The sequence below is a fragment of the Emys orbicularis genome, chromosome 9 (assembly GCF_028017835.1).
Source record: "Emys orbicularis isolate rEmyOrb1 chromosome 9, rEmyOrb1.hap1, whole genome shotgun sequence".
Taxonomy (NCBI): Eukaryota; Metazoa; Chordata; order Testudines; family Emydidae; genus Emys; species Emys orbicularis.
Genome location: NC_088691.1, coordinates 14534797 through 14562498, shown reverse-complemented (window position 1 = coordinate 14562498; position 27702 = coordinate 14534797). Strand labels below are relative to the sequence as shown.

Here is a 27702-nt window from a genome sequence, read left to right as displayed (position 1 = left end):
AAAATTGGAAGCCTGCCTTTTTCATCAGGTATTATATGAAGAGCTGTCGTTGTGGGTGTCAAACCCTTTCTCCTTTAGCGGGATGTAACATCACAGATAGAAGTCATAGGGATCTAGTGAGCCCCTCCTCCTGAAGGATGGCTCATGTATTAAGCATGGAGCCTCTAGAGGATATAACTTGTTCCAATGTAGTTATTATCTCTCTATATCTATATATACACACATACACCATGTTCACATCAGAGGGGCAGAATTGGTCCCTTACTGAATTGGAAATTTTAGTATTTGCCTATAAAAGACACACTTTTGCGGCATGAATAAAAAAATTTCATCTCCCAGTTAGGTGATGGCTATGCATTATGGTCTTCTTAGGTCAGCACTAGGAACATATGAAAGCACTATTGCTCCCCCCCCTCCATTCTTTCCTTCTAATAGTTCCCCTCTCTGTAAACAAGTCAGTGTTTCCTGATTGAAGGCCATGCAATGGAAGGTGCATTTACTATCTGGATATGTATTAATACTTGGTGCTTTTTAGAAAAAAAAATCACCATCCAACACACAAGTTTTGAGGGCACAATATTCTTCCCCATTTTCTTACAATTTGATGTGTGTAAGGAATTTATTTATTTATTGTGCTCTAAAACAGTCTCCCCAAACCTGTTTATGTTCCACTTCCTTCTTTTTGGGAGTTAACAGTATAACCTGTTTATCCAAACTGACTGTATTCATATTGTTAAAGGACACATGCTACCTCAAAAGCCTCAGGGACCTTGAGGACACTGAGATGAAAAGATTTACAATCCATAGTAACTGACATTCATAATCACAATAGTTTACTCTTCAAGCCAAACAAAATTCATTAAACCACCTCTCCTTTAAATCAAGACCTTTCTTTGTCTAGACAGATGAGAACAGAAAATAATAGAGTTGTACCTCTCAGCACTGCATCTATCTCCACAGGCCATGTCCTTCTGAACAAACACCTTGATGCCCAAATCAATCAAAAACAGCAACTACTCTTCACCATTCAAAGCCATTCCACTCAAACCAAGATCAGAAGCAGAAGTTTGTTACAATGTATGACAACGCCTTACTAGGAAATAAAAAGGATAAACAAAAGGGGAGGCACATAGTACTTGTTGGGGAGACATCTTTGTCCCTTATCCTGCAAAGGGATTCCCAAGAGTAGAACCTTACTCCCACGGGGGGGTTTCACTAAAGACAAAAGCAAGTGTACTGTAGCTACTGTATGTGTGTTTTACTGTCTTTTTTTTTAAATGGCGAATTCCTCTTTAACTTTACAAGAGCGAATAATGAATTCAATAAAATGCCAATTGTATTATGGAGGTGCTCTGGCAACTCCACAGTTATGCTTACATTGAATTTTCCACTTCGGCTAGGGTGTAAATCCCTTAATTAAACACGCTCATTTGCAGCAGTTATTCTCAAACATGGACTATTTCAGGAAGAGGACACGCTTTAATTTCCTAGGTGCTTCTTATGCTGATTAGATCCTTCTTTGGAGAATTCTAATAGATTGAAAATCCACTCCCTTTTAAAATTTTCCCAGAGATTCTCATGTGATCTCAGTCCTCTGTAACCTCGCAGTCTCAAAAGTCAAACTTAAAATTTCATGCAGGGCTCGAGCCTACAGAAAAGCACAGCCCAGAATAATGTCGGGGGGAAATTTCAAACAGCCCTACATTATTTAGCTTGTTTTATTCTTCATTTTGAAGGCTGACAGAACACTACAGCTTTGCAGAGGACATTTGTTCTTTGACGCTGCCTCCCTTGCTCACTAGCTCTCCTGCTCAGCTACCTTTTTTTTTTCATGGTTACAACCTTTATTGGCCTAGAGACGAGTGGATGGTCCACTGGTTAAGGGTGCTAGCCTGAGACTCGGAGGACTGAATTCCCTGCTCAGCCACAGGCTTCCTATGTGACCATGGGCAAGTCACTTAGTTTCTCTGTGCCTCAGTTCCCCATCTGTAAAATGGGGATAATAGTACTATCGTACTTCACAGGGTGTTGGGAGTATGAATACATTAAAGTTTGTGAGGTGCTTTGATATGGAGAAGGGCAGAATCTGGCTTGAGAGTTATAGGGCATGGCCTACAAACAGAGATTGAAAGACTTAGATATGGACAATTTAGAAGTTTACCTTTATATCTGTAGAACAGAGGGTGGAATTTAGCCCTATTAGACTTTGTGCAGGAGAAGTCTCATGGAACTAAATCATGCCACTACTTTCCAGTCTCCCCCTGAAGTTTTGATACTTTGTGGAACCGATTAATCAAAAAGTATGGTGAGATGGTAATATGCATTGCAAACCCCAGAGAATCTCTGAAAACAGAGCCACAGTGCAGGCACTTCTCTTTAACCCCACACAAGGCAACATTCTGCTAAAGAGGAAGTGGATTGTCCTAACCATGGCTATTGTGCTACACAAAGACATTGTCATGCACGGCCCAAAGAGAAGGACCACTGCCCATTCTTGGTAACAGTGAGCGCTGCAGTCTTGGCTACTTTAAGCCCAGTTCCCATATGTTGCAATATATTCAAAGCTTAAGGGACCTAATTCTCCCCCCACTTGCCTCACTCCGACACTGGTGTAACTTCACTAAAATTTCAGTTTTCTATTTAAAGGATGGCACAAATCACTTAATTAAATATGATCATTAACAGAAATCATTCTCAAACGTGGACTACTTCAAGGAGGAAGACAATCTTCAGTTGGTTTTGGTACTATTCAGACCCTTTAAAGCCTTCTCTGCAGAATTCTAATAGATTTAAAATAACTCCTAGAGATTCCAGCTGTTTTATATTGCTGTACGTTTGATGAGAAGTTTATCCAAAATGTTTAAGTCATATGTTTAAAGTCAATTGTCTGTACAGGGAAATGTCCCTAGTGCATGCACATACACACAAAATCTTTTCAGGAGAGATATAAAATACCAAAGAGATGTACATCTAATTTATTTCCCCTCTTCATTGCATGCTATCTTCCTATTGTTGGGAGATTAACTCTAAAATACTTTTGCATCCCATCAGTATTTCACAGCAATCACTGTAATCATAGCAGTAGCTCTAAGATTTGAACTGGAGTCCTTGAAAACACAGAACTCTGCTTATATAAAGCATTACTGCATTCAGAAACCATGTCAGCCTTACTCCAGACTATTATTTGGATATAACCCAGAAGTGTCGCAGTTATTTAGTCCCAATGCTCACATAAGAATCTTTTTAAAAGGAGTTCGTACTGCAGAGAATTGCCTTCAAGCAGACTGAAAAATACTGAGCCACAGCCATCTTTTTTTCCTTTTAACATTTACTTTTTTTAGATCTTATGAAATTAAAAAAAAATACATGGCAACCTCTGAGAGGAAAGCCAGGGTTTTTTCATAGAACTTCACTATAGAGATTAACAACAACTGGAATTAAATGCAATTTGCTCATTTCAATGCATTGAAACAGTTGAGAGGTTCATTGTGCTTCACTATAAACAGAGCTCTGCAGTATCTGAGTTCTCTGTATAATTGTGCATAAAACCTGAACCAGGAGAAATTATGAAGATTTAATTCATTTTTGTTAGACTTCTATACTGCAGTGTAGCCATTTTTACTGGTATGAGGTAGTAACAGTTACAGCCATGTTTTTCTTTAACAACTTTAACTTTACTTGCGATTTCCCAGGAGATAAGGAATGCTGGGTATTTTTAAGGGATCGTGTATTGTATATTGTTAATATTTTTGTTCGTTATTATATTTTGGCAGAACCAGATTCCAACAGCAAATATTTAAACATGCTTACAAACCCTGACAAAGTGGGTCATGCATGTAACAATATGGGCCTATTCTTCCTCAGGTAGTATATCGTTTCCTTTTAAATTGTTGTGCCATTTTCAGTCTCAAAATTTGTTAAGCAAGCTGGTTGCTGAGCAATCGACTAGTCACATGGTCTTGTCCATAGAACTTGCATGAATGGAGGAACATTTAGGTGAGGACATAAAGGGTTAAACCAGTATAAACAAGGAGCCACGCCAATGAAGCTAATGGATTCCACTGGTGTAAAACTGCGGCCAGTGAGAAGAGACTCACGCTGAAAGGAGATAAATGTAGATAGACAAAGGATGATTGGTTTGCAATGGGATAGTACTTAACTACTTCGGGGCCTGATCCAAAGTCCTTTGAAGTCAACTGAAAGACCTCCCTGAAGGCCTTACGATTTACACTGTGCTGTTATAATGTTCCAGGGAACTCACACAGGAATATCAGGATGTAGGTGGGACTTTGAACAGCACTGCAGGTGCCAGTTCCCACCCTCTCTGACACTTTGCACAGCAGTAATGCAATTAGTCCTGGCTTGGTCAGCACTGAGGAGAGACGTAAGTTCTTGTGCAGCTTTGCGCCTATTGAGTTAGGGTCTCCCCCCACTCATAAATGAGCTCACAAGCATACCAGCACTATTATGCTGTCACTGGTTATATGTATTGTCCGTTTGCACAAGAGTATTATACTATTCCTATTCTAATATGGCTAATGTCATTCTGGGGTGTATGAACAAGCGTGTCTTATGTAAGATAATTATGTAATTGTCCCATTCTACTCGGCACTCAGCTGGAGGACTGTGTCCAGTTCTGGGAGTGAAACTTTAAGAGAGCTGTGGACAAATTGGAGAGAGTCCAGAGGAAAGGTTAAGAAAAAGTGAACATTTTTAGTCTTGAGAATAGAAGACTGAGGAGGGACCTGATAACAGTATACAAATACATTAAGGGCTATTATAAAAGGGATGGTGATTGATCGTTCGCCATGTCCACTGAAGGCAGAATAAAAAGTAGCCAGTTTAATCTGCAGCAAGGAGAGTTAACATAGGTTAGATATTAGGAAAAACTTTTGAACTATAAGGATAGTTAAGCACAGGAAGAAGCATCCAAGGGATGTTGAGGGATCCCCATCACTGGAGGTTTTTAAAACCAGGCTTAGACAAACACCTGTCAGGGATGGTCTAGGTGTACTTGATTCTGCCTCAGCACAGGGGGCTGACTGGATGATCTCTTGAGGTCCCTTCCAGTCCTACATTTCTATGATTTTTGATATTATGTTTCCTTCCTCTCCCTGCAGGTGGTTCAACAGAGTTGTCTTGATAATGGTTGCCTAGGAAACTAATTAAGGAGAGACTTGGTTGGAAATGGAGTTGCAAGCATTAAACTCTATTTGAGAGACAGATGCAGAAATTAAGGTAATGCCTGAAAAGATGAAAGGATTTATCCTTTATTTTGGGAAGAAGAAAGAACTACACTAAATGTTTGGACTGTAACAAAGCAGCTTTTCATGCAGCACTGATTTTTAAAGGCTAAGAAAAGAGAAGTGGTGATACTGAGGAAGAGATTTAAAACCCAGGCTCTGTTTCGAGGTGGTACATGTGATGTGGAAAAGGTTCCCAGAGCAGTTAGAGACGGTTAGATGGTCAGACGGGTTGGTACATATAAAATTGAAGAGACAGGCTTTTAAGCAAGCTCCAACCAATTAACATGCTGTATGTGTGTTTTCTATTGTGTCATATATATCTTAAAAGCATTTTGTGTGAGTTTTGTTTGTGAAAGGTGCCAGCTTGCCACTCACGTCTTCTGTCTACCTTTAGAACAGGTACAGCTGAGAAGCATCAAGTTCCCACACACTGCCCTACTAATATACATCAGGTCTGACCACATCAAACAGTGAAAGGATACCTCAGTAGCAAAGGGGCCCATTTGACCTTTTGCCTTTCTACTGAGATTCCAACAAGGGTAACAATTAGTAGAAGTGGTTTATATAATGTGAACACTGTTTAAATAATGAAAGGGGCACAAAGATTATTTGGCCATCCTTGGTAAGAGTAACCAAACAGGAACACAAGACTTCTTGTCATTGAAAAAGCAGCAAAAAATGGCTATTTGTACAACAAAATGAAGAAGATGCTTTTTACAGACACCTATTAATTAAGGTTCAAACTAGGTAGATATGTCTATCACTCAGGGAATGAGCTATCAATTCTAATTTCCTTCCAGTTAATTCAGGGTAATTCCATTGACTCCATATTTTGGTCTATTGTACACTTAATTACTATATACAGATCTATACTATATATGAATAGATCTATTTGTGTACACTTATGCAGTGTATGTAGTATGGTAAAATATGCAAAATGTCAAAAGCAGATGCATAAATATGTGCGCGCATGTGTGCACTTATGGCTAATGATTATAAATTATTAGTACAAAATTGTTAAATGATGCTAATACATAATAATAAAATCTTAATGGTGACATCAGGTTGTAGTCTCTTTGGAGTGGAAAATGTGATTTGTGTTGGAAATGGATCTTTAACTGTACAGCACCATGCACATTATGATGCTATATACATTAAACGTGATTAATAATCATATTAGCACTGAATTGCAATTCTACTGGTTTTCTGAATCATTCTATTTTGAAATCTGTTCAGCTCCATGGTGACACTACCTTAAATCACTCTGCTGTAGGAATAACATTCTGATTGTTAAATTCTTGTCATTCTGAATCTGGGAAATCTTATGAGAGCTAGATGATGGCTTTCAGAAGGCATTAGCATTTACAAGATAGTAATTCCACCCATAGGAATGTGTGAAATGTTTTATATGTGCAGAGGATTAGCCCGATCTGAAAAGGACATTTGCTTCTCTATAGTTCAGACACTGTGTCTGGGGCTCATTATTAGTGTAATACCTGTTAGTAGCATTCCCTTTGGGCAGAAATGGCTGTTGACATTGGCACATGAGCACACTCGCTCACCTTCCACAATTTTGTTGGCTAAAATCCAATGGAGAGGGTTGCTGACCTCAGGAGACCCCCTTTTCTCCCCAGTGGAGGCTTCATATCCAGCATGATCACCTCAAAGAAGACACTAATACTATACTTGTAAATTCTTCCCCCCTAAAATGCATTTATGGGCATTTGAACTGGTCAAATCTGTGTGGAAGGATGACTGATAAACTTTTGGTGACCAAGTTTCTAGATCATTATGGTCATGGATATTAAATGGGTCAGTCACGGAGTGACTTGTAACAAGAGTCTGCATATACTAGACACCCCTCAAGGCCTCACCCTGAATCCCTTACGCAGGCAAATCAAGGTCCCCACAGAATATGATATCCTGGTCCATGACTCCTCTGTGGCACAAATCCCTCAGAACCTCAGCAGCACACCTCGGCTCTGTGCAGCAGTGGAAAATACTCACCAGGTTGAGGAAGAGACCAATGGGACACATGGAGAAAATAGAGTCTAAGGATACCCAGCCCTTTGGTGTCTCCCGCAAACATGCCAGTGTATTTATGGGGCAATTATTACATTTTTTAAAATTGCATGGAAAATACAGACAGGCCAGTACAGTAATTATGGTATATGTTATATACACCTAAAGCATACATGACTTGCAAGGTTGGATCTGGATTAACTTTGCACTTGGATATTTTTCCTGATAATTTTTGGTGATTTTTTTAAACTCTGTAATATAAATGATGCATTTTTTATATTTATTCTTAAAACACCAAAAACCTGGGAGCCTTCTTGCAGTGATCACAGTACACCTTACTGAGGACTGAATGCTTCTACAAAGTAATACAGCAATGGCAATATTGAAAAACTTTAGATCTTCTTAATCTTAAAATTTCAGACTCAAAAATCAAATCAGGTTATATACTTCCACTGCAGAGAAGTCAGTCAGATTCCCCTTTGTGTTCCGAGGGTCACTTTACTTGAAGGCTTTTTACCAATTTGACCATTATTTAAAATTTTTGTGCATTATAGTCCTTCCTACAGTATTACTTATGTTTTGTTTGCAAGAGGCGTCCACTCAATACTGAGATTGCCTTGCAGCCTAACCTTTATGATTTTGTTTGGAGATAGTCTCCTTTTGATAAAAGCATATATTCTCTGAAATAAACAAGTCTTTTGTAATGTTTCACCATTTTGATCCTGAATGATTTTCTTCCGTCTTATTTTCCCTTCGGGGATTTGCTTCTAAATGGACACTGAGCCACTCTAGTCTGAAATACGACTTACCTTGGGAATAAGAAAACCATATTTCTGAACCTGAAGACTTGTTTCTAAATAAACAGTCAAACTCTAAAGCCTGCTGCTATTTTCCAGAACCAGATGCCTTTTTTCATGACAATAAAATCGTTTTATATCTACCTGTGAAATAATATTGGAATATTTTGGCATCAAGGAACAAGAAGAATGGGGAGTTCATGAATTTTACAGAGGATCAGTTTTAATAAAAGTATGGGTGAAAGGCAACTAGAAGATTTACTGGGTTCCACAGATACAGGACCACATCTATGGCTAAATATTAACAATAATGTGAGAAACAGTGATTGGATGGCAATACGAGTAGTAAATTACATTTGTAAAAGACAAAATCCGGTGAAATGAAGAATATATTAGACTAGGTTTGGCAATTTTTATTTGAAAGAGGGACGATAGATGGCAAATGGGCTAAATGTCTAAAGAGATGGTGGAGATGGCTCAAGAGGAGTGTACAAAGAAATATATTGAAAGGGATGGCTCAAAAGGAACCTTCATATAGAGATGGAAAAAAACTGTACCCAATATAATGCCAGAATAACATACATGTTTAACTTTAGATAGAGATTTATAATTACAGGCATGGGGCCTATTTTAGGGAGACTCTGGGATGGTTTCTTAAGACAGAAGAATGCCTATGAGTGGCCTTTGGCCCATGTTTTATTGTTTATTAGTACATATTAGTAAACGAGAACCTGAGCCAGATTTTCTTGATCTCAGTGAAACCGCTTGTGGGGTCAGATACTATTCAGTGTAAGTAATACTTCAGAATCTATGTGGATAAATGATAAAGCATGAATGGTCTGAATGTTTCCAGGGGGAAAAAAAGATCAAGACTACATGCGAGTATATTCACCAAAACTGAATTTAAATTTGCTCTAGCAAGCATTTGCACCAAAAGCACTTCAACACTCATCCAATTAGAGATCAGAAACAGTACAATGTGACTTAACTGACCAATAACAACTGAGCAATAAGGCCCAGATTTTTAACTATATTTAGGCGTTAAAATGAGATTTAGGCTCCTAAATCAGTTAGGAGTAGTGACGCTGAGCGCAGCAATGCCTAAATAGCTTTAAAAATCTGGGCCTACGTGAATGCTCACTGGGAATTATTCATGATGAATTCAGACTTAGTAAAAACTCAAAATGACGACCTTTGTCAACATGTGGCATACTTCATCCAGTGCACTAAATGCCCCAGTGTGGGTGAAACCAGACAATCACTATGCTCTCGAATGAACTCACAAAGGAAAGTGATAAAAGACAAAAAAACCACATCACCTGTGGGTGAACACTTTTCACAAAAGTGATCACTCTGACCTAACAGTCCTCATCCTCAAAGGAAATCTGCACAACACTTTCAAATGACGATCCTAGGAGCTTGACTTCATAACTTTGCTAGACACTAAAAATCATGGGCTGAATAGAGACACGGGATTTATGACTTATAACAATCTATGACCCAGGGCCAGCTCTAGGCACCAGCAAACCAAGCTTGGGGCAGCACATTTTCAAGGGCGGCATTCTGGCCGTCTTTTTTTTTTTTTTTTTGCTTCGGGTGGCAAAAGCCTAGAGCCGGCCCTGGCAGCAGCAGCACGTCGCCCTGGGGCCGCTGCGGTTCGCGTTGGGGAGCAGTGCCCGCACCTTGTGGCTGGGCTGTGCAGGCTCCTAGCGGGGGACACTCGGGTTGGGGGCTGCCCCTCGGGGCATACGGAGTTGCCTGCAGATGCTGCAGGGCGGCCGCCCCTCCAGCGCCGCAGCCGGGGCTGGGCAAAGCAGACCGAGCTGGCCAGGGACTGCGGCAGGTCGGCCAGAAGCAGCAGCGGGGCCATAGAGGGTGGGGCGCTGCCGTGCGGGGCCCGCGTCCCGCTCTCCGGGGCTCCGCTCCCTCTAGGGCTACCCTGCCCCGGCTCCTCAGCCCCCTGCCGGGGCGGTCCCCCGGCTCTGCCCTCCCGGGACCCGGCCGGTCCTGGAGGCGGGAGTCCTGGCTGGAGGGATCCTGGGCTGAAGCATGGCCCGGGAGCCCCGCTGCTTAGCCCCGCTGCCAGCGCCAGACCGGCTGGAGGCAAGGGGGGAGCGGGCGGAGTCAGCACTGGTGGGGTGAGCCCAGCGCTGGGGCGGCAGGGGGTGCAGGTGAGGGGGTGAGCCCAGGGCTGGGGCAGCAGGGGATGCGGGTGGGGTGGGGGTGAGAGCCCAGGGGTGGGGTGAGGGGGCAAAATTTTTTTGCTTGGGGCGGCATAAACCTAGAGCCGGCCCTGCTATGACCCACTAACCCCCCCCCCATGTCTCCCAGTTGCCTTACCCCTCCCTTCTTTCCCCCTCTATGAGTGGAGGGGTGTTAACAGGACACTTCACCTTGAATGGTCCCTAGAAATATGTTAACTACTTGTGCTAAACAATCTGTTCTGCCTTGTATTTAGCTGTGACACTCGGAGTACCTTTCTCAGATCTGAAGAAGAGCTCTGCGTAAGCTCAAAAGCCTCTCTCTCTCTCACTGACAGAAGTTGATTCAATAAAAGATATTACCTCACGCACCTCGACATTTGTCAAATGTTTTTGAAGAATAGATAAATCTGAGGAAATCTCTTTTTAAAATTTGTCTCACAACCTTCGCTACCACAGTTTTTCAATCTGCAAACTAGAGATAATATTACCTCACAGAGCTGTTGAGCGGTTTAATTATTGCTTAGAAAGTGATTTAAGGCCCTTGGATTTAAATTGACATTTAAGTTTAAAACAATACTATTGAGTATACTAGATCTTATCAATGAGTCTAGTTTCAAAGGTCCGTTACCAATTTAGTATTAATGGAAGACTGTAAATCCTCAGGTTGAACTGACACATGAAATGGCTTAAACTATATTCGGGACCAAGATTTTCAAGAGAAACTAGATATTTTGGGGGTACCCACCCTGAACCAACTGAAAGGGGCCTGATTTTCAGAGGGCAGGTGCCATGCACTCTCTGACAATCAAGCCCTTTTACTGGTAACATTTATGTTGGACACCCAACATCCCTAATCTCTTTCGGACGTTTTGGCTTAACTCGAATATACCACTGTTTTCAGTCAACACCTTCAATAAAATGAGTGCCCTAAACATCTAAAACTTGAACAGTCAGCACATAATGGTATTTGCTCTTTTTTTTTTTTTTAAGAGCTTATTCAGTTTTTGTGTGTGTGTGTGGGGCTTGGGTAGACTTTCTACACTAAGTGAAAAACAATCTAAAATATGCAAATCCAAAGTTATCCTTTCCCCTATCAGCAAAGCACAGTTGTCTATAAGGAGGACATCTCACGATCCCTTTGAGTATTCCAACTATAGTGAACTAACTACTGTTTGAATTTTTGTATGATTTGATTAGCCCTATGAGAAGATAAGAGGCTAAGCTGAAGATACAGAAGTAAAAGCCTGAAAAACTAATTGTTCAGCAATAGACCCAGGGGTATACCAATACAGACTTTCACCTGCAGAAAAGGATGTCATTGTTCTTGAGTCTTGGACCAGAAAAATCTCTGGAGGCTGCTATTTGTAGATATTTTTATCATAATGTGCACCAATGTGGGGCCCAGTCCTGCATCCCTTTCTCATATGAATGGTCTCATAGGACAATGTGCATGGGTAAGTGGTGCACAACTGGACACCATCTTTTTTGTCTAGTATGTAATAGAATATTTATCCCAACAGTTGGTTTGCTTTACTAACTAGTTTCTTTTGTTTCATAACCAAATAACACAAAATCCATTTTAGGCCCTGATCCTACAAATATAAATGGACTTTACACATGGGCAGTTCCAATGAAGTCAAGTAAGACTGCTCACATATATAATGGTAATCATATGCGTAAATGTCTGCAGGATCTGGGCTTTAAGCTATACTGTCAAGTGATTAACTAGTCAACTACATTCTATGCTATTGCATTACTGAAAACCACTTCTTCTGAAAACTGTAGACCCAATCCTGGTCATAGGCACTGACTCGGGGGTGCTCTGGGGATGGAGCACCCACCAGCAGCCCCACAGATCAGCTCCTCCTCTTGCCCACCACAATCAGCTGTTCAGCGGCGTGCAGGAGGTGCTGGGGTGGGGGAGAGAGGAGCAGGGGCAGGAAGAGGTGGGGGGAGGGGCAGAGGTGAGGGCTTGGGAGAAGGGGGAGGTGGGGGCGGGGCCTGGGGCGGAGCAGGGTGTGTGTGTGTGTGTCAAGCACCTTTCAGGAACTCAGGAAGTCGGCATCTCTGGTCCCGGTGCAAGTAAAATTACATTAGAGACCATTCAGAAGAAAGATTATTACACAATTTCATGGAATCTGACTTGTAAGTATAAATAAAACAAACTTAGAAAATGAATAATTTAGCAATTCAGAAATGTGATATCTAAAAGTTAAAAGTAAAACACTGGACAATTAGGGATAACCTGGAGCCCAGGGCTGCAAACCTTTAGCTATGTGAGAGCTAAGAGTTCATCAAATCAATAATCATAACGATGGAACGTTGAATCGAACATTTATCAAAAAATGCAACCCTACGCAGATTTGAATTCAATACTTTTGAAGAAGAAATTAGATCATTAATCCAGTTTGATACATGCTTAGGCTAAGATACAGCTCTCATTTTGGTCACTGGCGTGCTCCCATCTATATATTTTTCTTATTCATGCAGTATAAATACACGGAGAATAAAATAAAAGAATGGATGTACATCTAGAAATTTCAAACAAAGGGCCCATCCTCACCATGAGACTGGGTGCACAGTGCATTCATTAGATCATACTTTGCTCAACAGTTCTCACTTGCAACTTTTGAGGAATGCAGACTTTGTTTACTGCATTTTGCCTCTTCAACAGGAATGCAAGAAAATGAAAGAATAAACCCCTCCAATGTCCTGCGTTCTGCTACAGGTCTCCATAAACACAGGACACACTAAAATAATGGAAGACTGAAGACCAAATGCCAACCCATGTGTACATGGCTTCCTTCCCTATTCCCCTGAGTAAGCAGGTGCTATCTGAGGCTATCTAAGCCAAGGGCAGTTGGGCCCAGTGTTTAAGGGAGAGAGGGGGATTTTGCATCCCCCACACAGGTAGAAACCATGAAGCTGCTCAGAAAGTAGGAAACTCAAACCCCTTTCCACCTCCAAGCAGCCTTTTATGGAGCTTTCACCAGCTCCCACAAAGAGGCATGTTCCAGTTAGCACCACTGCTGTGACGGGGTTGGGGGATGGAAAACTCACTCCCCCTTCTGACATTCCCCACCCAATCGCTATTGGGCGAGAGGAGGTATTTTGGACCCCATGGCCAAGTTGCATGTCTGGTTAAAAGCTCTGTTTTGTAGCTTGTCACTAGTAGGGTTGCCAATTTTGGTTGGGTGTATTCCTGGAGGCTTCATCACATGGCATAATAATTAATTAAAAATTAATTTTAATTCCTGGAGACTCCGGGACAATCCTGGAGGGTTGGCAACAACAGTCACTAAGATGTTTCCTTGCAGCTATGCAGCATATTCAGTCAGCTGGAAGGTAGCCTGTGCCTCCTTTGACATCATCCCACTGTCTTGACCACGTCACTGGCAGTCAGGGTGGTGGAATCACAGACACTTTTGGTAAGGAGGACTGGAGCTGGGTGGCCATGTATGTGTTATACAACCCCGCTCAGAGGTTGACTTCCCTTGGAATAGGACCACCCACCAGTCCCTGGGGCTACATGCTGCGGACATGCCTTGGGACAGGACTCAGTCCAGAGTGATTCGGGCTGAACGAAAGCATATGCAGCCAACAGCATTGCAGGGATTAGTATTATCGGGACAGACCCATCCATTTTGAGCCCGTTACAGCTACTTGCAGTTCTCTTTCGCTCACGTGGTTTCAAGTCACTCCCTAGACTTTAAGCCTGAATCAGACTGTTAATGTCTAAGAGACATTTATGATAAATTTCCCAGTACTTAGCTTCTATCTAACCGTACAGGCCTTTCTTATGCAGGAGGGGCCTGGTCCTGCTCTCATCAAATTCAATGACAAAACTCCCATTAAATTGAAAGGCAGCAAGATGAGGCCCTATAACTCCAGTGACTGGAAATGATTCAGCTTGGGGCTTGACTGGAATTGAATGCTGTCCAAATTGATTCACGTCTCCTGAAATTCTTTGGTTTTGTTTGTGGTAGCGTGGCTAGTTTGCCATTCGTCGACAACATACAATTTGTACAAGAATATGCTAACGCTTCATGAAATTTAAATGTTACTTTTGATTATTCCAGAATATAAAGCTGCAGGTAGAGTTAGGAAGTGGCATTTATCATAGGAGTTTGCAGTCTGAACACTGAGCAAATCCCTGTGTGCCTATGAACAAACAGGCTGAATGGGTTGGTTCAATTGTAATGTAGGCTCTGCTGGGGCTGTGAGCCACAGCTCTGAGTATGGCCAGTAGGGAGCAGGCCTGTCTCTGATCCCTGATGTGTAAGCAGAGTGCTGCTTTTACAGCCTTTCAGGTGTACAGTGTACTTTCTCCCATAGAGACAGCCATGGCAGCTGGTACTGAAAGGGGATAGGACCATGGCCCCACTTCATTCCCACCTGCTCTTGGAAGACTACCACACCAGGGACTCCTACCAGGGACCGATCCCCTTACTTAGGCCAAGATGGAGACGGATGTTCTGGGCAGCCCCAAGGAGCTATTGGAGGCTCTTAAACTGATTCTGAGGGAAGCCCACTTCCGAGAGGGCTGTGTCATGTGTGCAGTCACCTAGCATTTGCCCTCTCTCGCAGGAGTGAATGTGACTCCACCCAGGAGCGCCGCCAGCTTTTCTGCCGCCCTAGGCAGTGGAAGGTCCCACCCCAAAATGCCGCACCCCACAGAGGAGGCGGAAGGTCCCGCCACCGAAATACCGCCGCAGTCGCCGCCCCCCAAATTGTAGCGCCGTAGGCGACCGCCTAGGTCGCTTAATGGGTTGCGCCAGCCCTGACTCCACCACACCCTGGAATATAGTGGGGGAGGCCCCTTTGCACACCCCCAGAAAGGCCAGCCAGAATCAGTTGAATTTCCCCCCAGAAATATTTCCATATGTGACAATTTTATTCATACATGAGTCAGTGCCTCTGCTGCCTTCACTGGCTGATCTTAGTTTTTTACTGTGATCCCTTTTTACAAACAGCACTCAATCCTGCAACCTTTACCCACAAGAGTAGCCCTGCCTTCAGTAGGGTTATTTACATGAGTAAGGGCTACTGCTGAGAGCAAAGGTTTGCCCTATTTTTTATTAATTTAGAAGGCAACAACAAATTTACAGAGATGTTTTCTTCTGGGTTCCATTCAAATTATTTGCCATCAAATGTGAAAGCCATCCAGGATATTTAATTTTAGAAAGGTAATTGACATGTTTTTATGACTTATTTTTTAAGAGCTGTTTAATTTATTTCTATAGAGACACAATTCCAAAACCTTATGTAACAGTCACATACCGCACAGATTCGAAAAATACCTGTTCCAAAATTGTGTTTATTCTCTCTACTTCACAGTCGATTAAGTATCTTTTTTCCTGTCGTCTGTCCATTTCCTCTATGATTCTCCTCAATTCCTGAACGTCCTTTATACTTCCCACAGACCTGGCTGTCACTTGCCAGTTGTTTTGTACTGCTGCTTCCATAATTGCCTGAAGAATGGAAAATCCTAGAAGGGAGAAAAATACAATGCAATTGTTTACTGAAAAAAACTGGTTTAAATATGTGAGAACAAGTTAAAAATTCTATTGTCTGAAAAGAAATATAGTAGATAGTAGCCTGCAATCAGTTTATGACCTGAATGACAAGATGGTAGGGAACAGATTGTGCTTTCTGTTACCCTGGTGTCAATTCTGAGCTGCTCCATTGATTTTAGTAGAATTATTCCAGAAACAAATCACTGAGATTGGTAGCTGGCCTAACAGCTCTGATGGCCTGTTTGTAGTTTTATTAGGTCTATGGCAGCTAAGGGTGTGACCCTGCAGTCCTCACATGGGCAAAACTCTCATCGGATTCAGGAGTTGAACAGAATCTAATGGGAGATTTGCCTGAACAGAAACTACAGGAATGGATCATTAATTGGTACAGACCCAACCACTGCATACAAGAATGCCAACTAAATCATCGAGCTGGCGACTGGAGGCATGTACTGTAGAGCATATTTGCTGATATTCACTTTTATTTCAAGAAATATTTTTAAATATGGAATGCAATAATATTAACTACACTTTTAAAGCTTATATTAAGGTAACGTTGACTCATTCAGCAGCCTCAACAGAGGCAGCAAAGCAGCATGAAATGAACAAAGAGCTGCTCAGTGGGAAATGTATGCAAGCAAACTGCAGTTCATTCCTTGCGCACAGTTGTGACTGGGCTGCAGACAAACTTGAGCAAAGAGCCGTGAGCTCACTGTAATGAAGCTGGGAAGGGAAATCTCCTCCCCAAAGGTAGCTTATGTGGGAGCCCTGGGGCACTGATTTGTATTGCGTGTCTTGCCGCATTTAGTTTGTGTTTACTGACCCCCTTTTTCAAAAGGTTGAGACTGTAGGATATTTTCAATTATTTCCTATTTAGAAGAGTTCAATTCAGATAGCATAGTTCACCTACTTGACAACTCAATGCACCTACTTGGGTTCCAACGGAATGCATCCATTTCAATACAGAAACGTCCGAGTGGAATATGTTTCTATCTAAATAATTTATTCATAAATTATTGAATTAAAAGTTTAACAACACTTTGGGGTCCTTATTCATAGTCCTACTTTAGAAGCACAGAATTACTTCATGTATATTCTACGCACACACATATACATATACACACGTACACACACATTTGCTAGGTTTAATTATTTATATTTTAACATGGAAATTTACTAGTACTTTATGGCAAACTCCCTCACCCACTTTTGAGACTGAAAATCCTTGAGGAACAAAGCACTGAAAGAACTGAACTATTCCCGTTGCTATTCTGAGCTCAAATCTGAGATTTCATTTTAAGGGTGTTTTTTATACTAAATAATTAGGACAAAGAGTCCAATCTCATTTACGCTGGTGTAAATTTGCAACAACTCCACTGACATCGATGGAGAGTCTCTGGATCATTACTGGTGTAACTGAGTGCAGAATCTGACCTCTATTGCTCGAGCTATACCCTAACAGAGCCTGCATGTAGAGCATTAGTAGAACTTTTCATGAGGCTTCCCACCTCCTTTCAAAGTGCCCACACTGTGGCTACCTAAAGCACCTTGAGTATTATTGGTTTTCCTTTGTATGGATGCATGTTATTGTCTTGTCAAAGGTGGTGACAATTTATACATACTCTGGCTGGGAATCTTTTCTGGCATCCCCTTTCCACTGACACTATTAAAAGAGAGGCATTTACATATCTATAGTATGATAAACTCAGTCTTCCTCAACATCATATTTTACAAAGATGACTGTGATGTCTCAGAAAGTATTATGATTTCACTGCGAACAGAGGAAGTTCACATATAAGACTGAGGCCTGGTCTACACTGGGGGCGGAGGGGGGAAAATTGACCTAAGATACGCAACTTCAGCTATGAGAATAGCGTAGCTGAAGTTGATGTATCTTAGGTTGACTTACCTCGTGTCCTCACGGCGTGGGGTCGACTGCCACCGCGCCCCCGTTGACTCCGCTTCGCCTCACACCGCGGTGGAGTACAGGAGTCAACGGCAGAGCGATCGGGGATCAATTTATTTCGTCAACACTAGACGCGATAAATCGATCCCCGATAGATCGATCACTAACTGCCGATCCGGTGGGTAGTGTAGACGTACCCTGAGATACTCAATAGCTTACAAATGATGAATTATGATATAGAAATGCAATTACAATTAACAGGAATTTACAAATGCTTTGTATGTAAAGATTTGCTTTTATAATATTTGTTTCTACTAAATAAGAACTATTTACACCTTTCTGCTTTATATCATTCACGTGTAAATATAAAATCTTGTGCTTGCGCTAAACTAATAATAAATTGGTCAACAATCTTTAGAAATCTTCCACTCAAAATGTACTAATGGTTTCAGTTTATGAACATTCTGATCCCATATGGGAGCCTGCAAGAAATGGCATTGCTCTATCTTTTTGCAAATAAAAATACACAAATGCTTATGGATATTTCCAAAGAAATAAGTTAAAAATAAATACATTGGAAAGAAGGTACTTTACTACACTCTCAAAGTAATGCACACTGGAAAACATAATCCCAACTATACATACAAAATAATGGGATCTAAATTACAACTCAGGAAAGAGATCTTGGAGTTATTGTGGATAGTTCTCTGAAAACATCTGCTCAATGTGCAGCGGCAGTCAAAAAAGCTAACAGAATGTTAGGAAAGGGATCAATAAGACAGAAAATATCATAATGCCACTATATAAATCCATGGTCTGCCCAAACCTTGAATACTGAGTGTCGTTCTGGGTGCCCCATTTCAAAAAAGAATTGGAAAAGGTACAGACAAGGGCAACCAAAGTTATTAAGGGTATGGAACAGCTTCCATATGAGGAGAAATTAAAAAGACTGGGAGTTTTCAGCTTGGAAAAAAGAAGGCTAAGGAGGGAATGATAGAGATCTATAAAATCATGACTGGTGTGGAGAAAGTGAATTAAGGAAGTGTTATTTACTCCTTCACATAACAAAAGAACCAGTCAACCAATGAAATGAATAGGCAGCAAGATTAAAGCAAACAAAGGAAGTACTTCTTCACATAATGCATAGTCAACCTGTGGAACTTGTTGCCATGGGATGTTGCAAAGGCCAAAACTATAATGAGATTCAAAACAGAATTAGATAAGTTCATGGAGGATAGGTCCATCACTGGCTATTAGCCAAGATGGTCAGGGATGCAACCCCATGCTCTGGAAGTCCCTAGCCTCTGATTGCCAGAAGCTGGGAATGGGCGACAGGGGATGGATCACTCGATGATTACCTGTTCTATTTATTCCCTCTGAAACACTTGGCATTGGCCACTTTCAGAAGACAAGATACTGGTTTTACCAGTATGGCTGTTCTTATGTTCACATTACCCATTCAGTTTGGTCTCTGCACTTCCTGGTTTCAGATGAAGTTCTATTAGGCCATATCTGACTTAATCAAAATCAGGATATCTTACAAGCAGGGCCGGCGCAACCCATTAGACGACCTAGGCAGTTGCCTAGGGCGCTACAACTTGGGGGGCGGCGACCGCGGCGGTATTTCGGCGGCGGGACCTTCCGCTGCCTCTGTGGGGGGCGGCATTTCGGGGCAGGACCTTCCGCCGCCTAGGGCGGCAGAAAAGCTGGCGGCGCTCCTGCTTACAAGAAAGCCCTTTCATGTGCGATATACCCATGTGTGTGTGTGTGCACATGCACATGTGTGTTTTGTCCAGCAGTTGCTATTTCAAAGAAGAGCAAGGAGTGGGGAGGGTTATTCAACAACTTTACTCCGATACATGTAAACATAATCAATTACTCACAGCATGAAAGAATTCCATGGACTGCCCACCACTTCTGTATCCACTACAAACTGTTTCTCCTTATCTTCAGGTACTTCTATGGCAATACCCCCCTCTGCCTTCATGATCGCCTCTCTCCATCCTTCCCATGATTTCTCTCTGTGCTTTGCCATTTGTGTCCTCTTCTTGGTCCTTCTCTTCCACATCTCACTCACAAACTATCATTTGCTCCTCCACTTCCCCCCACCTGACTGAGTCTCCATTGCTTTATAGAAACAGCACAAAACCCACCTCTTCCACATTTTCAAGAAACCATCAGCCAATTCCCTGAAAACACAGCATTCACTATTCCCTACCCTTCAACATTTCTCTATGCCTATTGTCTTCAGCAGCATCTTACTGTAATGTACATCCTTAGCCATTATGAGACATTTGCATGAACAACATGTTCCCAACTTCAGTTGTACTCTATCCTTGTGGATGCTGCTATATTTAGCAGCAGGGCTATTTTTAAAAAGGGTTTCTTTGTTTTTCTTATTTCAGACTCTGAGCGTTTCTTTGTTTAACTTAGCAACAGTAAAAATGTGATTGTCCATGGGGATCTCTCTGTTAGGGAGTGAATGGGGAAATGTCCCTCCCAGTTCCTTCCACATCCATGAGTGAGCCAGTGTAATCACATTTTCCCCTCCAGATAAATCTATTTTAGTGTGAGTGTTTCACAAAAGATACTCTCATATAACGGAGTGCAGGTGTATAGCTCTCATGAATGGCTCTAATTTTGTGAACCCCAGAAGGAAGCCAGCCAGCTACAGGGTGTCTTGCTCAGTTTTGTGGCTATTGGTATGGTAGGCATTGGGTCACGCTCATAAGTAGTTAAGAGGCAACTTGTGTTTCCAGTTCAGTTCGGGTCAAGGAGCAAGCTATTTGGGAAAGGTTTTGTTGCCAATTTGTTTCAGTTCAGCTGTTCCATATAAGTGTTAACCAAAGAAAGTAAATATGAGCTGAACTAAGAGAAACTAATGCTCTTGTAGGTGACTGTGACAGGACCTGTTTTTAAAATGTGTTCACAGATACCACTGCTAAGCCCTCACCAGAATGACCTTCTTCTCATCCTCTAACTCAGACTGAAGCTTAACATTCAAACCAGCCAACGTCAGGATGCTTCTGCCGGTTCAAAAGATATTGGTGATATCCAAAATCGAATCCTTGTCATTATCAACTGAATGAGCTGGAGGCAAAGGCAGAAGTAGCCTACCGCGGCTAGTTCGACAGCTGGCAATCGAACTTCCGGGTTCGATTTATCGCGTCTGGTCTGGACGCGATAAATCGATCCCGGAAGCGCTCGCCATCGACTGCGGTACTCCAGCTCGGCGAGAGGAGTACCGCGGAGTCGACGGGGAGCCTGCCTGCCGCGTGTGGACCGCGTCTGAACCGCGGTAAGTTCGAACTAAGGTATGTCGACTTCAGCTAAGTTAGTCACGTAGCTGAAGTTGCGTACCTTAGTTCGAATTTGGGGGTTAGTGTAGACCAGGCCTTACAAACTGAACAAAACAAACATAAGCAGCCAGGCTCCTATTCAGCAAAACACTTAGGCATGTGCTTATCTTTAAGCACGTGCTTATCTGGTTTGCTGAAACAGGACCCCAAAAAGATAAAGCAAAGGCCGGGAATGGATTATCTGCCACTATAGATGTCTATGCATTTTAAATAGTCCAGAGGTCTCCATCAGAGCTGCACCCTCTGCACTTCCCAGTGCTGCAGCCACACTTCCTTCTCTGGCCACACTAAAACACAAACAAAACCAGTATCTTCACTCTTCTAAAGGGAAAGTAGAGACTATATTTTAGCTACTGTTATGAACCATCCCTTCTGAGATGGGTGTTTCTTGGCCAGTGCTACTGACACAGATAAAGATGACATTTCACCCACTTCCATCAGTTTACCAAAGCATGTGAGTCTCTTTCCCAAATCCAGCTAAGCAAAAATCTTCTGCCTGAACAGCTTATTCAACCAGATGGAATTTCACATACTACATGATTGAACTTATTCTTCATCAGATAGCAATGACCACTGAAGGGAGCATATACAATTGTATCATGGAGGGCATTTTTCTTCTTTCTGCCCAGTGGACCATACTGGAACATCTCTATGATAGCATGAAACTCTTTATGATTGGCACCAAAAAAATTAGTGCAAACATTAATTTAAATCACTGATCCTCTTAATGGACAATATAAGGGGAATCCTAGACCTCAGAAATGGAGCGTTAAGTTGCAATCCTTTTTTCTTCTGTGTTGGTCAGTGTTAGGGATTTTTTAAGGGACATATTTTCAGATGGGAAACATGTGTGGGCCAGAAATATGAATTGTGCATACAAATCTGTGTACTGGTGCTTCTAGCTACCTGATTTGCATGCACAATCGGTTACCTAGAGGTGAAGAACTATGATTTGGGCCCACAACTGAACTGCGGGCACCCAAATGCGGACCCATAATCGGCAGATGTAGACTGAGCCACAGAAATGAGGCCACCCTTGTGAAAGTTTCCCCTTAATGTCAAATATGAACTTTATGATGTTTATTTACACCTAAAATCTCCTCAGAGCACTAGAAGTTTAGCTGCATTTGGATACTCTGGTTACTTACCTCTGAACCCAGCACTAGTTTAAACACCAATAAGGAAAAGTATTTATCTAGTATTGTTAGACTTGAGTAAAATAATTCATGTGTCAGAGCAGAGGAGGAAGGGGAGGTGTATTTTGCATACAGAAGGCAAAAGGAAAAGGTAACATAAGTTTATATGCTTCATGTATGCCTAAAGGAGTAGAACAAGCAAGGAATCTCTGCCAAGCTGTACACTAATACGAGTCTTAGCAAATACCTAGGCCCTGCAGTGCTCTTTTATTCTAATTACATTTACTTAAGCTCCGCAGCTTGAATTATTAAATAAAAAATGGAATAATCTCATTTCAACTGTTTCTTACCTGGTCATTTGAAATGCACCAATAACTTGCATATGGTGGACTATGTGCTATTCTGATGTCACACAAACCTCTAAAATGGGAAGCATATAAACCCTTATGTTATCTTTTTCTTTCACCTTCTATACCACTAATTTATTATGCCCCCTATTGTCTCTTTCATCGTGAATTACATTATTGCCTGGGTCATCCATAAACACAAAAATCCTCACAAACAGATATTCCAATTTGGATGAGTGAAAGTGAACCTGCCTTGCCTTGTCAGCTGAAAGTTTACAGGAACCATCTGGTCTGCATTTGTTCAGGAAGGGATATAGCTAAACACGCAGGATTTCAGATCCACAGCATGGAATGGTGTGTGTAAAAAAAGAAATCTGGATGCTCAAAAGTCACTATTTCTTACTGACCGCAGCTCACTTTAATCTGCATTTTTTTGATAATATAGGGCCTAAATCACCACTGCATTACTCCAGATTTAAGTCAGTGCAACGGCAGTGCTTCCAGTGGAGCTGCACCAATATAAACTAGAGTGATACAGAGGAGAATCAGGCCCGAAGACTGTAAGGATCAAGGCCAGATGAAGATGTGATGTAACTGGCCTTGTCATTTGGCTACAACTCTCATGCTGGTGGGAAAATGTGGAATAGGCCACTTCTGGTCTCATGCTAATGGAAATATATTTATATCTTGAACCCATGTTATGATCCAGGGTTTCTGAAAGGGGCGAATCCAGGTTTTTAATCTTTGCCATGGGATTCTTCATTTAAATGTTTTCAAGGGCACATTAATGGTCAAGTAATTTATAGTTTTCTGAATGCAGGTTGGAATAATCCCGGCTGTGAGACTCTTTAAAACCAGACTCTGTTAGTTGTGTTTGAGGGAAAAAAACAAAACAAAACAAAACAAGCAGGTAATGACTGCCCAGGGAAGACAGCAGAAGTAGCACAGGAAACCAGTGAAGGATATAATAATATATGTTGAGAAGTGACAGAAGGTGAAGAGCGCTGTGCTATCCAGTGGGCAGGGGCTGTAGGGTATTCCCAGAGTACTTACTGCCAAGAATGTCGAGAACTCTTGATACTGATGCTAACAGAAAGCTGGCAGAGGGAGCATTAAGGGCATTCTGTCACTGGAGGATGCAGGGGTCTGGAAGCCATGGGCTTCGAGGTAGTGGAGAACAGCCTTCCCAAAGGGAAAGCCATTTTAAATGTGAACTATTAAATGTTAAAGCTTCTTTAGCCTAATAAAATTAATTAAATTTGCAGCCTTTAACGTTCCAAATAAAAATAGATTAAAATAACATTGTTTAAATCAGAGGAACCTTTATCTGGCAAACCTTAGGATGAGCTCAGGGCTCTGTCTCCCTTCAGCAAAAGAGAATGATGTTACAAAGTCCAGAGCAGTGTAATAAAGACAATTGCCTACAATGCACAGCAGAATACCAAACCTTGGAATTCAAATCCAGCAATATTCTTCCCCAACCACAGATTTCTTTGTGTATCCTGAATTCTGCACTCAATCAGGCCAAACCACCATTGACATCAGGGAACTCAGAATACAGTATTATTGGGCAGCCAAAGGAGTGCTATACTGTAGCCATTTTGGAATGCATTTCCTTCAGCAGTATGAAACCTTTATCCGCACGGATCATTTGGCTGATACCAATGTGACCACAATGGGAGTAAGGATTGAGAAAAGTGACTTGAACTAGCCTAGGGAAAGATCCTCAGGGAACAAGGCTGAATCATAGACTATCAGGGTTGGAAGGGACCTCAGGAGGTCATCTAGTCCAACTCCCTGCTCAAAGCAGGACCAATCCCCAACTAAATCATCCCAGCCAGGGCTTTGTCAAGCCTGACCTTAAAAACCTCTAAGGAAGGAGATTCCACCACCTCCCTAGATAACCCATTCCAGTGCTTCACCACCCTCCTAGTGAAAAAGTTTTTCCTAATATCCAACCTAAACCTCCCCCACTGCAACTTGAGACCATTACTCCTTGTTCTGTCATCTGCTACCACTGAGAACAGTCTAGATCCATCCTCTTTGGAACCCCCTTTCAGGTAGTTGAAACAGCTATCAAATCCCCCCTCATTCTTCACTTCTGCAGACTAAATAAACCCACTTCCCCCAGCCTCTCCTCATAAGTCATGTGCTCCAGCCTCCTAATCATTTTTGTTGCCCTCCACTGAACAGTTATTTAATTTTGGAACCAGGCTATGAGCTTGTCTAGTTGGAAGAAACTGGGAATGTCTTCATAATTTGTGGATACATTTCTGGAACAAGATCAGCTGTACAGATAAGACTTATTTAATTGCTATTCCATTTTTTTCCCTTGGGTCCTGAGACTAGAGAAGTCCATAAAGACTGTAGTTTAGGCGGGCATAAGGCACAGCAGTTAAGTAGAAACACAGCAGTAGAAACACAGTACAATGTAGAAATGTGCAAAAGATAAAAGAGGAAAATTTGGGAAGAAACTCTGCTTGAAATGGCATCTTGGGTTTAGCTCATGACATTAACCTGCAATGTACAAAATCAAAGGGGGCAAAAATCCCTGGCTAGGGCTCAACTGATGATGCTAATTATTACACGTAAAAGAATATATCTGATTGTGTTTATATATTTATCTAAGCAAAAAGGGGATTAGGAATCATGCAGTTAGCAATTAGCAGGTTAGCAGATAACCTAGTCTGCTGTACAAGACAGCTGATCTGCACTGCAGGAAGAATGGGTGCTCAAAGACAGGGCGCACAAACCCCCAAGTCAGGTAACTGTCAGTTGGGGACAGGATGCCACTGGCTTAGTAAGTGCCAGACTCATGGGGCCAGATTCATTCCTGGTGTAATTTTGCTGGTGGCAAAGGTATGACACCAGGGAGAAATTTAGCCTGTTGTACCATTCGGAGAAAGGTAGAAGATGAAAAATCACCACATTAATGAACCTTAGAGAGGTGTTTGAGTAGTAGGGTTTTGTTGTTGCTGTTTTTGTTAAACAATTGTGTTTAACAGATAGAGAGGGCTTGACTGTGCCTGGTCTCTGGGAGCGCAGGGCAGGGACGGTGCAGTGGATCTCACCATTGCTCCATAAACATGAGAACTGTTCGGGGTAGTGCTGTTGCTGTCCTTCTATATGCAGAAGAGTGTGGGAGGGGCCATGGTTGTTGCCCTTCTCCACACCAGTCAGCTCCCAGGGACTCCTGAAATACAGTGCTTTTAAGGACTCCTGTGGGAGTGTGGGCTCAATGGCACAGTTTAGACTGGCATCATATTATATGTACATTACATGAGGACCTGCTTTGTACTCAGACACACAGAGAATAGACTGTTAACAATACAAAGGAGTGTATGTCATAACAGATGTTCTCCTATCATTCAATATCAGAAATCCTTCACCTTATGATGAATAACACTTGGCAGTTATGTAGTGTTAAATGGTGCACTTTAACTAATTTATCCTCACAACACGCATATGAGGTAGGCAAATATTATTTTCCAGATAATAAAACTGAAGCAGAATAGGAAAATGAATTGCCAAGGCTGTATAAGTGAATCAGTAGCAAGGACAGGATTTGAACTCATGACCTTCCGATTTGAAATCCTGAGTTTATTTCATCAGATCAAGCACTACTGTATAGTTCAAGGTTTTGCTGCTATTGTTTAAAGATCTGTATATATCTGCTATAAACAGTATTGACTACCCATAGAAATGTTACAACAAAAGCACTGCCATATTGTCTTACAGAGAACATCTCTTTTATAATCCTACTTAATGAAGTAAATACAATAGTAAGCTAGCAGTCAGACGAAACAGGATTTTGATTTTAAGATGTATTAGTTATTCTAAGTGAAAATAATACACTAGCAGAATTAAAAATTAAGGTGTTGTAGAATTACCATCTGAGAAAAAGAGGGGGAAAAAGACTTTCCTAGCATAATTATTATAATAGTTAGTCATAGCAGCACCATAATGCATTCATTTTAAATACTGTACACGGGAAAACTTTTATCCACCTATCAACAGCTGAGAGTTTCAAAACTGCAGAAACTTGACCCTATATACTGCAGTTCTCATTTGAGGACCTAAAAATGTAATTTCAATGCATGCTGTAATCTTACAATTATTGATAACACAGATTAATTCCTTGTTGTCTCATGCATTGGTCCTTTTAGCAAGAGTGTGCATGCCTTCTCCTAAAAACATATATAGAAAGTAATGTTTGAATAATGATAAATATTATTCCTTTGAAGAAATATTCACAGGTGAGTACAGTAATCAAACTGTGAATAGAAATAAATATTAATCACAAATGTTAACGCAGTATGCCTTAGACAAACGTCATTTTAAAAAAGTCAAACTTTATGCTAGTTGGATTGTCCTCAAATACTGTAAAATTATTCTTGCTATCTGACCTTCAGTCAACCATGTTAGAAAATATTTATTTCTCTACCTAACCTTTATCAAAACTTTGTTTCTCAAATTACCTGAGCAAACAACTCTTTTGCCTTTGAGACTTTTCATTAACAGATGCTTTCAAAGTCTGTCTTCATCAGCATCTCACCCTTTAGTAACCAGAATTTTAATTGCCCTTGCATCTGGAATGTCTCATATATCAACATGTAAGTTAATTTCCTTTTATTTATTCTGAACACCAAAAAATGCAGTAATCAAATAGTGAGTGTTTTTTAATACTCTGAAATTTAAATGAGTTTTATGATAATATAAATGATAATTTATGGATCCTTACTCACATTCTGTCTATGTGCATCCTCAGATTCACTCACTTTTGACATTTCACACTATTTTTGCTCACGGACAGAGGTGAGAAGGGAGGATCTGGGATAGACATCTATATTCACTCAGTTCAAACACTGTTAACATGCCACCTACAGAATCTCATTGACATTACAACCTGCTTCTTCATTGTGTGACTTTGGAGGCTTTCCTCCAAGTAATGATCCAGTTTGCACCTCTGAGCTTATGATTCATGATGGGATCGCAACCCAGAACTATAGAATATACCACCAATGGGCTCAAGACAGATTGCTAGATGTATATCCAGCACTGAAAGACAAATATATGGAAACACATTCTTCCCCCATTACAATCTTATGATAGTAGATAGCTGATTCATTATGTCACAAATCAGAGAGAAGTTTTGCAGTAGACCCCCCC

At 41.4% G+C, this 27702-nt stretch overlaps 1 protein-coding gene across 2 annotated transcripts in view; it reads right to left on the bottom strand.

The window, feature by feature from the left end:
- GRIA3 (glutamate ionotropic receptor AMPA type subunit 3) overlaps positions 1 to 27702 on the bottom strand; it is a 213718-nt gene that overhangs the window by 110924 nt on the left and 75092 nt on the right. For both annotated transcript variants that reach the window (XM_065410618.1, XM_065410619.1), the window contains exon 4: positions 15570 to 15757. In XM_065410618.1, coding sequence (XP_065266690.1) covers positions 15570 to 15757 — 188 coding nt within the window. The remainder of the gene's footprint in view (positions 1 to 15569; positions 15758 to 27702) is intronic.